The sequence below is a fragment of the Pseudophryne corroboree genome, chromosome 7 (genome assembly GCF_028390025.1).
Source record: "Pseudophryne corroboree isolate aPseCor3 chromosome 7, aPseCor3.hap2, whole genome shotgun sequence".
Classification (NCBI taxonomy): Eukaryota; Metazoa; Chordata; class Amphibia; order Anura; family Myobatrachidae; genus Pseudophryne; species Pseudophryne corroboree.
Genome location: NC_086450.1, coordinates 512,533,724 through 512,548,331, shown reverse-complemented (window position 1 = coordinate 512,548,331; position 14,608 = coordinate 512,533,724). Strand labels below are relative to the sequence as shown.

At 52.6% G+C, this 14,608-nt stretch overlaps 1 protein-coding gene across 1 annotated transcript in view; it reads right to left on the bottom strand.

The window, feature by feature from the left end:
* LOC134945905 (integrin alpha-M-like) overlaps positions 1 to 14,608 on the bottom strand; it is a 234,564-nt gene that overhangs the window by 9,367 nt on the left and 210,589 nt on the right. Inside the window, exons 28-29 of the mRNA XM_063935462.1 lie at positions 14,401 to 14,493; positions 5,487 to 5,597 (exon numbers count right to left, since the gene is read on the bottom strand). Coding sequence (XP_063791532.1) covers positions 5,487 to 5,597; positions 14,401 to 14,493 — 204 coding nt within the window. The remainder of the gene's footprint in view (positions 1 to 5,486; positions 5,598 to 14,400; positions 14,494 to 14,608) is intronic.

Below are 14,608 nucleotides of genomic sequence, written 5' to 3'. Positions count from 1 at the left end.
GAGGTACATACACACGGTGAGATATTGGGGCTCATTAGAGATACATACACACGGTGAGATATTGGGGCTCATTAGAGATACATACACACGGTGAGATATTGGGGATCATTAGAGATACATACACACGGTGAGATATTGGGGCTCATTAGAGATACATACACACGGTGAGATATTGGGGCTCATTAGAGGTACATACACACGGTGAGATATTGGGGATCATTAGAGGTACATACACACGGTGAGATATTGGGGCTCATTAGAGATACATACACACGGTGAGATATTGGGGCTCATTAGAGGTACATACACACGGTGAGATATTGGGGCACATTAGAGATACATACACACGGTGAGATTTTGGGACTCATTAGAGATACATACACACGGTGAGATATTGGGGCTCATTAGAGATACATACACACGGTGAGATATTGGGGCTCATTAGAGGTACATACACACGGTGAGATATTGGGGCTCATTAGAGGTGATATACACACGGTGAGATATTGGGGCTCATTAGAGATACATACACACGGTGAGATATTGGGGCTCATTAGAGATACATACACACGGTGAGATATTGGGGCTCATTAGAGATACATACACACGGTGAGATATTGGGGCTCATAAGAGGTACATACACACGGTGAGATATTGGGGATCATTAGAGGTACATACACACGGTGAGATATTGGGGCTCATTAGAGGTACGTACACACGGTGAGATATTGGGGCTCATTAGAGGTACGTACACACGGTGAGATATTGGGGCTCATTAGAGGTACATACACACGGTGAGATATTGGGGCTCATTAGAGGTACATACACACGGTGAGATATTGGGGCTCATAAGAGGTACATACACACGGTGAGATATTGGGGCTCATTAGAGGTATATACACACGGTGAGATATTGGGGATCATTAGAGATACATACACACGGTGAGATATTGGGGCTCATTAGAGGTACGTACACACGGTGAGATATTGGGGCTCATTAGAGGTACGTACACATGGTGAGATATTGGGGCTCATTAGAGGTACGTACACACGGTGAGATATTGGGGCTCATTAGAGGTACGTACACACGGTGAGATATTGGGGCTCATTAGAGGTATATACACACGGTGAGATATTGGGGATCATTAGAGATACATACACACGGTGAGATATTGGGGCTCATTAGAGGTACATACACACGGTGAGATATTGGGGCTCATTAGAGATACATAAACACGGTGAGATATTGGGGCTCATTAGAGGTACATACACACGGTGAGATATTGGGGATCATTAGAGATACATACACACGGTGAGATATTGGGGATCATTAGAGATACATACACACGGTGAGATATTGGGGCTCATTAGAGGTACATACACACGGTGAGATATTGGGGATCATTAGAGGTACATACACACGGTGAGATATTGGGGATCATTAGAGGTACATACACACGGTGAGATATTGGGGATCATTAGAGGTACATACACACGGTGAGATATTGGGGATCATTAGAGGTACATACACACGGTGAGATATTGGGGCTCATTAGAGGTACATACACACGGTGAGATATTGGGGATCATTAGAGATACATACACACGGTGAGATATTGGGGCTCATTAGAGATACATACACACGGTGAGATATTGGGGCTCATTAGAGGTACATACACACGGTGAGATATTGGGGCTCATTAGAGATACGTACACACGGTGAGATATTGGGGATCATTAGAGGTACATACACACGGTGAGATATTGGGGATCATTAGAGGTACATACACACGGTGAGATATTGGGGCTCATTAGAGGTACATACACACGGTGAGATATTGGGGATCATTAGAGATACATACACACGGTGAGATATTGGGGCTCATTAGAGATACATACACACGGTGAGATATTGGGGCTCATTAGAGGTACATACACACGGTGAGATATTGGGGATCATTAGAGGTACATACACACGGTGAGATATTGGGGATCATTAGAGGTACATACACACGGTGAGATATTGGGGATCATTAGAGGTACATACACACGGTGAGATATTGGGGCTCATTAGAGGTGCATACACACGGTGAGATATTGGGGCTCATTAGAGATACATACACACGGTGAGATATTGGGATCATTAGAGGTACATACACACGGTGAGATATTGGGGATCATTAGAGGTACATACACACGGTGAGATATTGGGGCTCATTAGAGGTACATACACACGGTGAGATATTGGGGATCATTAGAGGTACATACACACGGTGAGATATTGGGGCTCATTAGAGGTACATACACACGGTGAGATGTTGGGGCTCATTAGAGGTACATACACACGGTGAGATATTGGGGATCATTAGAGGTACATACACACAGTGAGATATTGGGGCTCATTAGAGGTACATACACACGGTGAGATATTGGGGATCATTAGAGGTACATACACACGGTGAGATATTGGGGATCATTAGAGGTACATACACACGGTGAGATATTGGGGATCATTAGAGGTACATACACACGGTGAGATATTGTGGCTCATTAGAGGTACATACACACGGTTAGATATTGGGGCTCATTAGAGGTACATACACACGGTGAGCTATTGGGGCTCATTAGAGGTGCATACACACGGTGAGATATTGGGGCTCATTAGAGATACATACACACGGTGAGATATTGGGGCTCATTAGAGATACATACACACGGTGAGATATTGGGGCTCATTAGAGATACATACACACGGTGAGATATTGGGGCTCATTAGAGATACATACACGGTGAGATATTGGGGATCATTAGAGATACATACACACGGTGAGATATTGGGGCTCATTAGAGGTACATACACACGGTGAGATATTGGGGATCATTAGAGGTACATACACACGATTAGATATTGGGGCTCATTAGAGGTACATACACACGGTGAGATATTGGGGCTCATTAGAGGTACATACACACGGTGAGATATTGGGTCTCATTAGAGGTACATACACACGGTTAGATATTGGGGCTCATTAGAGGTACATACACACGGTAAGATATTGGGGCTCATTAGAGGTACATACACACGGTAAGATATTGGGGCTCATTAGAGGTGCATACACACGGTGAGATATTGGGGCTCATTAGAGGTACATACACACGGTTAGATATTGGGGCTCATTAGAGGTACATATACACGGTGAGATATTGGGGCTCATTAGAGATACATACACACGGTGAGATATTGGGGCTCATTAGAGGTACATACACACGGTGAGATATTGGGGCTCATTAGAGGTACATACACACGGTGAGATATTGGGGCTCATTAGAGGTACATACACACGGTTAGATATTGGGGCTCATTAGAGGTACATACACACGGTGAGATATTGGGGCTCATTAGAGGTGCATACACACGGTGAGATTTTGGGGATCATTAGAGGTACATACACACGGTGAGATATTGGGGCTCATTAGAGGTACATACACACGGTGAGATATTGGGGCTCATTAGAGGTACATACACACGGTTAGATATTGGGGCTCATTAGAGGTACATACACACGGTGAGATATTGGGGCTCATTAGAGGTGCATACACACGGTGAGATTTTGGGGATCATTAGAGGTACATACACACGGTGAGATATTGGGGCTCATTAGAGGTACATACACACGGTGAGATATTGGGGATCATTAGAGGTACATACACACGGTTAGATATTGGGGCTCATTAGAGGTACATACACACGGTGAGATATTGGGGCTCATTAAAGGTACATACACACGGTTAGATATTGGGGCTCATTAGAGGTACATACACACGGTGAGATATTGGGGCTCATTAGAGGTACATACACACGGTTAGATATTGGGGCTCATTAGAGGTACATACACACGGTGAGATATTGGGGCTCATTAGAGGTGCATACACACGGTGAGATTTTGGGGATCATTAGAGGTACATACACACGGTGAGATATTGGGGCTCATTAGAGGTACATACACACGGTGAGATATTGGGGCTCATTAGAGATACATACACACGGTGAGATATTGGGGCTCATTAGAGGTGCATACACACGGTGAGATTTTGGTTATCTTCGATTTTGACTATTCGATATTGGCTTTGGGGGTCATTCCGAGTTGTTAGCTCGTTAAAATTTTTCGCAACGGAGCGAATAGTCGCCAACTGCGCATGCGCATGGTACGCAGTGCGCCAAGTTATTTAACACAATAGTTTGGTATTTTACTCATGGCGTAACAAAGCTTTTCCATCGCTCTGCTGATCGTAGTGTGATTGACAGGAAGTGGGCGTTTCTGGGCAGAAACTGGCCGTTTTATGGGAGTGTGCGAAAAAACGCTGGAGTGGCTGGAGAAACGGGGGATTGGCTGGGCGAACGCTGGGCGTGTTTGTGACGTCAAACCAGGAACGAAAAGGACTGAACTGGTCGCAATGGCTGAGTAAGTCTGGAGCTACTCAGAAACTGCGGGGTAATCGTTACGAGAAAATTAGCGAAGCTTTCGTTCGCAATTCTGCTAAGCTAAGATACACTCCCAGGGGGCGGCGGCTTAGCGTGTGCAATGCTGCTAAAAGCAGCTAGCGAGCGAACAACTCGGAATCACCCCCTATGTGCGATTTTGACTATACTTTGCACGGGTCTACTCCATTATACCGGCTGTCGGGATTCCGGCGCCCAGCATACCGCCGCCGGGATCCCAACCGCCGGCAAATCAACAGGGATGTATCCGTTATCTCCTGTGGGGACAGCGCTGTTCCTGGTACTGCCTTTCGCAGCTTTCACATACAATACCCAGAGTGCGTGCTGCACATGTGCCACCGCCATCTGGTAACCCCACTCGCCCTGCGCCTACATGGTGATCGTGTTTGGTTTACAGCACATACTGTATCATATAACTAGGGTCACAAAGCAGGACGTCGGCAATCAGACGACCGGAGGCGCTCACCGGGACACCGATCGCTGGGGACTGTATATTTAATGGTGATCAGCCTGTGGTCTTACTGTGCAGACAGCGCTGATCCCAGGTGCTGGCTCCTGACTGTACCCGTCACAGGGCTCCCGCTGGTAGGATTTCACATTTGTTATGTGAATGTGTGTGCGCTATATAAATAACTGGTAATTATAATAATGCTGCAGTCCCGTCTGCTTTATACATCCTGCAATGTTAGCTCTGGGGCGAGCGTTAGCGTCTTAGGGAATTACGGGTGATTCCAAGCCATGCAGATCTCCACTTGCGATAAGGCGGGTGTTACTGGGCACCACTGGGATATCCGCACGTAGGACACATGACAGAATCCGAGGCAGGCGTCCGCACAGCGAGAAATGACGCTGATCAGAGCCTCGATGCCGCCACCTCAGGAGACACGAGAGGAATAATCGCTTAGTACATTGTACAGGAGCGCTGCCTATTTCTACCTTCCTACGTGTGATTTACCCTGGCCCAACGTCTCGCGGTAACACTTACCTTGTACAGCCCGGCGGCTATCAGGGCCAGTAGTACCAGACCGCCGACGCTGCTGCCGATTATTATAGGGGCGTAATTATACGCAACGTAAATCTCCAGCACCGTCTGCGCCTGCGAGAGATAACACAATGAGGAACTGATGATAGAGGGGCTCACTGCGGAGCACAGAAAGGACAGGGCCGTGTAATCAGGATGCCGGGCGGCGATGACATCTGTGTCCATACAAGAGAAATACACAATCCTCAGCATACAAGGAGGTCCTGTCACTGTTCTATGGGGCCTATTTACTAAGAATAACGATAAGAGCAACTCTATTATTGGCACAATTCACAAACAATCGTGCGGGGTCAGCGTTACTGGCTGATCACCGGGTCTCAGGGAACCGCGCATGTGAAACCCATCTAGGTAGTTCCGGAATGGGCAGCGGAACCTTACACCCAGACTTCGTGTATAGGGCTTTCATTATACTCCCTTGGTGAGGTCCAATTGCCAGCAAGGTCCCCTGCTTAGTGAATACGGACAGAAATTACCCGCGGCCAAATATAGAAATAAGCAGCCAATCTCAGATATGGAAATAATCTCCCCACGCCATATACTGTATATAACTGGCTGACTATAGACATAAACTCAGAGGGGACTACGCCCGGGAAAGGGGAACCCCGCAGGCTGATATAGGACAGGAGTACAGAGGGTACAGTGGGGGGGGGACCCCGCAGGCTGTTCTAGGACAGGAGTACATAGGGTACAATGGGGGGAACCCCACAGGCTGATCTAGTACATGAGTACAGAGGGTACAATAGGGGGGACCCCGCAGGCTGATCTAGTACATGAGTACAGAGGGTACAATAGGGGGGACCCCGCAGGCTGATCTAGTACAGGAGTACATAGGGTACAATGGCGGGGACCCCGCAGGCTGATCTAGTACAGGGGTACATAGGGTACAATGGCGGGGACCCCGCAGGCTGATCTAGTACAGGAGTACATAGGGTACAATGGCGGGGACCCCGCAGGCTGATCTAGTACAGGGGTACATAGGGTACAATGGCGGGGACCCCGCAGGCTGATCTAGTACAGGGGTACATAGGGTACAATGGCGGGGACCCCGCAGGCTGATCTAGTACAGGGGTACATAGGGTACAATGGGGGGACCCCGCAGGCTGATCTAGTACAGGGGTACATAGGGTACAATAGGGGGGACCCCGCAGGCTGATCTAGTACAGGAGTACATAGGGTACAATGGCGGGGACCCCGCAGGCTGATCTAGTACAGGGGTACATAGGGTACAATGGCGGGGACCCCGCAGGCTGATCTAGTACAGGGGTACATAGGGTACAAAGGCAGGGACCCCGCAGGCTGATCTAGTACAGGGGTACAGAGGGTACAATGGGGGGACCCCGCAAGCTGATCTAGTACAGGGGTACATAGGGTACAATAGGGGGGACCCCGCAGGCTGATCTAGTACAGGAGTACAGAGGGTACAATGGGGGGACCCCGCAGGCTGATCTAGTACAGGGGTACATAGGGAACAATAGAAGGTACCCCGCAGGCTGATCTAGTACAGGAGTACAGAGGGTACAATGGGGGGACCCCGCAGGCTGATCTAGTACAGGAGTACAGAGGGTACAATGGGGGGACCCCGCAGGCTGATCTAGTACAGGGGTACATAGGGTACAATAGGGGGGACCCCGCAGGCTGATCTAGTACAGGAGTACAGAGGGTACAATGCGGGGACCCCGCAGGCTGATCTAGTACAGGAGTACAGAGGGTACAATGGGGGGGACCCCGCAGGCTGATCTAGTACAGGGGTACATAGGGTACAATGGCGGGGACCCCGCAGGCTGATCTAGTACAGGGGTACATAGGGTACAATGGGGGGGACCCCGCAGGCTGATCTAGTACAGGAGTACAGAGGGTACAATGGGGGGACCCCGCAGGCTGATCTAGTACAGGGGTACATAGGGTACAATGGGGGGAGACCCCGCAGGCTGATCTAGTACAGGAGTACATAGGGTACAATGGGGACCCCGCAGGCTGATCTAGTACAGGGGTACATAGGGTACAATGGGGACCCCGCAGGCTGATCTAGTACAGGAGTACATAGGGTACAATGGGGACCCCGCAGGCTGATCTAGTACAGGAGTACATAGGGTACAATGGGGACCCCGCAGGCTGATCTAGTACAGGGGTACATAGGGTACAATAGGGGGGACCCCGCTGGCTGATCTAGTACAGGAGTACATAGGGTACAATGGGGGGGACCCCGCAGGCTGATCTAGTACAGGAGTACAGAGGGTACAATGGGGGGACCCCGCAGGCTGATCTAGTAGAGGAGTACAGAGGGTACAATGGCGGGGACCCCGCAGGCTGATCTAGTACAGGGGTACATAGGGTACAATGGGGGGACCCCGCAGGCTGATCTAGTACAGGAGTACAGAGGGTACAATGGGGGGACCCCGCAGGCTGATCTAGTACAGGAGTACAGAGGGTACAATGGGGGGACCCCGCAGGCTGATCTAGTACAGGGGTACATAGGGTACAATAGGGGGGACCCCGCAGGCTGATCTAGTACAGGAGTACAGAGGGTACAATGCGGGGACCCCGCAGGCTGATCTAGTACAGGAGTACAGAGGGTACAATGGGGGGGACCCCGCAGGCTGATCTAGTACAGGGGTACATAGGGTACAATGGGGGGACCCCGCAAGCTGATCTAGTACAGGGGTACATAGGGTACAATAGGGGGGACCCCGCAGGCTGATCTAGTACAGGAGTACAGAGGGTACAATGGGGGGACCCCGCAGGCTGATCTAGTACAGGGGTACATAGGGAACAATAGAAGGGACCCCGCAGGCTGATCTAGTACAGGAGTACAGAGGGTACAATGGGGGGACCCCGCAGGCTGATCTAGTACAGGAGTACAGAGGGTACAATGGGGGGACCCCGCAGGCTGATCTAGTACAGGGGTACATAGGGTACAATAGGGGGGACCCCGCAGGCTGATCTAGTACAGGAGTACAGAGGGTACAATGCGGGGACCCCGCAGGCTGATCTAGTACAGGAGTACAGAGGGTACAATGGGGGGGACCCCGCAGGCTGATCTAGTACAGGGGTACATAGGGTACAATGGCGGGGACCCCGCAGGCTGATCTAGTACAGGGGTACATAGGGTACAATGGGGGGGACCCCGCAGGCTGATCTAGTACAGGGGTACAGAGGGTACAATGGGGGGACCCCGCAGGCTGATCTAGTACAGGGGTACATAGGGTACAATGGGGGGAGACCCCGCAGGCTGATCTAGTACAGGAGTACATAGGGTACAATGGGGACCCCGCAGGCTGATCTAGTACAGGGGTACATAGGGTACAATGGGGACCCCGCAGGCTGATCTAGTACAGGAGTACATAGGGTACAATGGGGACCCCGCAGGCTGATCTAGTACAGGAGTACATAGGGTACAATGGGGACCCCGCAGGCTGATCTAGTACAGGGGTACATAGGGTACAATAGGGGGGACCCCGCTGGCTGATCTAGTACAGGAGTACATAGGGTACAATGGGGGGGACCCCGCAGGCTGATCTAGTACAGGAGTACAGAGGGTACAATGGGGGGACCCCGCAGGCTGATCTAGTACAGGAGTACAGAGGGTACAATGGCGGGGACCCCGCAGGCTGATCTAGTACAGGGGTACATAGGGTACAATGGGGGGACCCCGCAGGCTGATCTAGTACAGGAGTACAGAGGGTACAATGGGGGGACCCCGCAGGCTGATCTAGTACAGGAGTACAGAGGGTACAATGGCGGGGACCCCGCAGGCTGATCTAGTACAGGGGTACATAGGGTACAATGGGGGGGACCCCGCAGGCTGATCTAGTACAGGGGTACATAGGGTACAATGGCGGGGACCCCGCAGGCTGATCTAGTACAGGGGTACATAGGGTACAATGGCGGGGACCCCGCAGGCTGATCTAGTACAGGGGTACATAGGGTACAATGGGGACCCCGCAGGCTGATCTAGTACAGGAGTACAGAGGGTACAATAGGGGGGACCCCGCAGGCTGATCTAGTACAGGAGTACAGAGGGTACAATGGGGGGGACCCCACAGGCTGATCTAGTACAGGGGTACATAGGGTACAATAGGGGGGACCCCGCAGGCTGATCTAGTACAGGAGTACATAGGGTACAATAGGGGGGACCCCGCAGGCTGATCTAGTACAGGAGTACAGAGGGTACAATAGGGGGGACCCCGCAGGCTGATCTAGTACAGGAGTACAGAGGGTACAATGGGGGGGACCCCACAGGCTGATCTAGTACAGGGGTACATAGGGTACAATAGGGGGGACCCCGCAGGCTGATCTAGTACAGGAGTACAGAGGGTACAATAGGGGGGACCCCGCAGGCTGATCTAGTACAGGAGTACAGAGGGTACAATGGGGGGGACCCCGCAGGCTGATCTAGTACAGGGGTACATAGGGTACAATAGGGGGGACCCCGCAGGCTGATCTAGTACAGGAGTACATAGGGTACAATAGGGGGGACCCCGCAGGCTGATCTAGTACAGGAGTACAGAGGGTACAATAGGGGGGACCCCGCAGGCTGATCTAGTACAGGAGTACATAGGGTACAATAGGGGGGACCCCGCAGGCTGATCTAGTACAGGGGTACATAGGGTAAAATAGGGGGGACCCCGCAGGCTGATCTAGTACAGGAGTACAGAGGGTACAATGGGGGGACCCCGCAGGCTGATCTAGTACAGGAGTACATAGGGTACAATAGGGGGGACCCCGCAGGCTGATCTAGTACAGGGGTACATAGGGTACAATAGGGGGGACCCCGCAGGCTGATCTAGTATAGGAGTACAGAGGGTACAATGGGGGGACCCCGCAGGCTGATCTAGTACAGGGGTACATAGGGTACAATAGGGGGGACCCCGCAGGCTGATCTAGTACAGGAGTACAGAGGGTACAATGGCGGGGACCCCGCAAGCTGATCTAGTACAGGGGTACATAGGGTACAATAGGGGGGACCCCGCAGGCTGATCTAGTACAGGGGTACATAGGGTACAATGGCGGGGACCCCACAGGCTGATCTAGTACAGGGGTACATAGGGTACAATGGGGGGACCCCGCAGGCTGATCTAGTACAGGGGTACATAGGGTACAATAGGGGGGACCCCGCAGGCTGATCTAGTACAGGAGTACATAGGGTACAATGGCGGGGACCCCGCAGGCTGATCTAGTACAGGGGTACATAGGGTACAATGGCGGGGACCCCGCAGGCTGATCTAGTACAGGGGTACAGAGGGTACAATGGGGGGACCCCGCAAGCTGATCTAGTACAGGGGTACATAGGGTACAATAGGGGGGACCCCGCAGGCTGATCTAGTACAGGAGTACAGAGGGTACAATGGGGGGACCCCGCAGGCTGATCTAGTACAGGGGTACATAGGGTACAATAGGGGGGACCCCGCAGGCTGATCTAGTACAGGAGTACAGAGGGTACAATGGGGGGACCCCGCAGGCTGATCTAGTACAGGAGTACAGAGGGTACAATGGGGGGACCCCGCAGGCTGATCTAGTACAGGGGTACATAGGGTACAATAGGGGGGACCCCGCAGGCTGATCTAGTACAGGAGTACAGAGGGTACAATGCGGGGACCCCGCAGGCTGATCTAGTACAGGAGTACAGAGGGTACAATGGGGGGGACCCCGCAGGCTGATCTAGTACAGGGGTACATAGGGTACAATGGTGGGGACCCCGCAGGCTGATCTAGTACAGGGGTACATAGGGTACAATGGGGGGGACCCCGCAGGCTGATCTAGTACAGGAGTACAGAGGGTACAATGGGGGGACCCCGCAGGCTGATCTAGTACAGGGGTACATAGGGTACAATGGGGGGAGACCCCGCAGACTGATCTAGTACAGGAGTACATAGGGTACAATGGGGACCCCGCAGGCTGATCTAGTACAGGGGTACATAGGGTACAATGGGGACCCCGCAGGCTGATCTAGTACAGGAGTACATAGGGTACAATGGGGACCCCGCAGGCTGATCTAGTACAGGGGTACAATGGGGACCCCGCAGGCTGATCTAGTACAGGGGTACATAGGGTACAATAGGGGGGACCCCGCAGGCTGATCTAGTACAGGAGTACATAGGGTACAATGGGGGGGACCCCGCAGGCTGATCTAGTACAGGAGTACAGAGGGTACAATGGGGGGACCCCGCAGGCTGATCTAGTACAGGAGTACAGAGGGTACAATGGCGGGGACCCCGCAGGCTGATCTAGTACAGGGGTACATAGGGTACAATGGGGGGGACCCCGCAGGCTGATCTAGTACAGGAGTACATAGGGTACAATGGGGGGACCCCGCAGGCTGATCTAGTACAGGAGTACAGAGGGTACAATGGCGGGGACCCCGCAGGCTGATCTAGTACAGGGGTACATAGGGTACAATGGGGGGGACCCCGCAGGCTGATCTAGTACAGGGGTACATAGGGTACAATGGCGGGGACCCCGCAGGCTGATCTAGTACAGGGGTACATAGGGTACAATGGCGGGGACCCCGCAGGCTGATCTAGTACAGGGGTACATAGGGTACAATGGGGACCCCGCAGGCTGATCTAGTACAGGAGTACAGAGGGTACAATAGGGGGGACCCCGCAGGCTGATCTAGTACAGGAGTACAGAGGGTACAATGGCGGGGACCCCACAGGCTGATCTAGTACAGGGGTACATAGGGTACAATAGGGGGGACCCCGCAGGCTGATCTAGTACAGGAGTACATAGGGTACAATAGGGGGGACCCCGCAGGCTGATCTAGTACAGGAGTACAGAGGGTACAATGGGGGGGGACCCCACAGGCTGATCTAGTACAGGGGTACATAGGGTACAATAGGGGGGACCCCGCAGGCTGATCTAGTACAGGAGTACAGAGGGTACAATAGGGGGGACCCCGCAGGCTGATCTAGTACAGGAGTACAGAGGGTACAATGGGGGGGACCCCGCAGGCTGATCTAGTACAGGGGTACATAGGGTACAATAGGGGGGACCCCGCAGGCTGATCTAGTACAGGAGTACATAGGGTACAATAGGGGGGACCCCGCAGGCTGATCTAGTACAGGGGTACATAGGGTACAATAGGGGGGACCCCGCAGGCTGATCTAGTACAGGAGTACAGAGGGTACAATAGGGGGGACCCCGCAGGCTGATCTAGTACAGGAGTACATAGGGTACAATAGGGGGGACCCCGCAGGCTGATCTAGTACAGGGGTACATAGGGTACAATAGGAGGGACCCCGCAGGCTGATCTAGTACAGGAGTACAGAGGGTACAATGGGGGGACCCCGCAGGCTGATCTAGTACAGGAGTACATAGGGTACAATAGGGGGGACCCCGCAGGCTGATCTAGTACAGGGGTACATAGGGTACAATAGGGGGGACCCCGCAGGCTGATCTAGTACAGGAGTACAGAGGGTACAATGGGGGGACCCCGCAGGCTGATCTAGTACAGGGGTACATAGGGTACAATAGGAGGGACCCCGCAGGCTAATCTAGTACAGGAGTACAGAGGGTACAATGGCGGGGACCCCGCAAGCTGATCTAGTACAGGGGTACATAGGGTACAATAGGGGGGACCCCGCAGGCTGATCTAGTACAGGAGTACAGAGGTTACAATGGGAGGGACCCCGCAGGCTGATCTAGTACAGGAGTACATAGGGTACAATGGCGGGGACCCCGCAGGCTGATCTAGTACAGGAGTACAGAGGTTACAATGGGAGGGACCCCGCAGGCTGATCTAGTACAGGAGTACAGAGGTTACAATGGGGGGACCCCGCAGGCTGATCTAGTACAGGAGTACATAGGGTACAATGGGGGGACCCCGCAGGCTGATCTAGTACAGGAGTACAGAGGGTACAATAGGGGGGACCCCGCAGGCTGATCTAGTACAGGAGTACAGAGGGTACAATGGCGGGGACCCCGCAGGCTGATCTAGTACAGGGGTACATAGGGTACAATGGGGGTACCCCGCAGGCTGATCTAGTACAGGAGTACATAGGGTACAATGGGGACCCCGCAGGCTGATCTAGTACAGGGGTACATAGGGTACAATGGCGGGGACCCCGCAGGCTGATCTAGTACAGGGGTACATAGGGTACAATGGGGGGACCCCGCAGGCTGATCTAGTACAGGAGTACATAGGGTACAATGGCGGGGACCCCGCAAGCTGATCTAGTACAGGGGTACATAGGGTACAATGGGGGGACCCCGCAGGCTGATCTAGTACAGGAGTACATAGGGTACAATGGCGGGGACCCCGCAAGCTGATCTAGTACAGGGGTACATAGGGTACAATGGGGGGACCCCGCAGGCTGAGTTAGAACAGGAGTACAGAGGGTACAATGGGGGGGACCCCGCAGGCGGATCTAGTACAGGAGTACATAGGGTACAATGGGGGGGACCCCGCAGGCTGATCTAGTACAGGAGTACATAGGGTACAATGGCGGGGACCCCGCAGGCTGATCTAGTACAGGAGTACATAGGGTACAATAGGGGGGACCCCGCAGGCTGATCTAGTACAGGAGCACAGAGGGTACAATAGGGGGGACCCCGCAGGCTGATCTAGTACAGGAGTACATAGGGTACAATGGGGACCCCGCAGGCTGATCTAGTACAGGAGTACAGAGGGTACAATGGGGGGGACCCCGCAGGCTGATCTAGTACAGGAGTACAAAGGGTAGAATGGGGGGACCCCGCAGGCTGATCTAGTACAGGAGTACAGAGGGTACAATGGGGGGGGACTCCGCAGGCTGATCTAGGACAGGAATACATAGGGTACAATGGGGGGGGGGACCCCGCAGGCTGAGTTAGAACAGGAGCACAGAAGGAATAATGGGAACATGAATCCTGCCAATACCTGGGCTCTGATGAAACGATGGTTCTGATGATACGTGCTGGAATCATATGCAATCTCTGCTGAGCTCTGGAGTGAGATCTTCTGCTGCTCTGTCTGAGACCAGAGATACAATAAATAATGACAAACTGCTCTAATCAAGCTGGTAACATTTCTCAGGTGCTGCTCTAATAAAGCTGGTAACATTCCTCAGGTGCTGCTCTAATAAAGC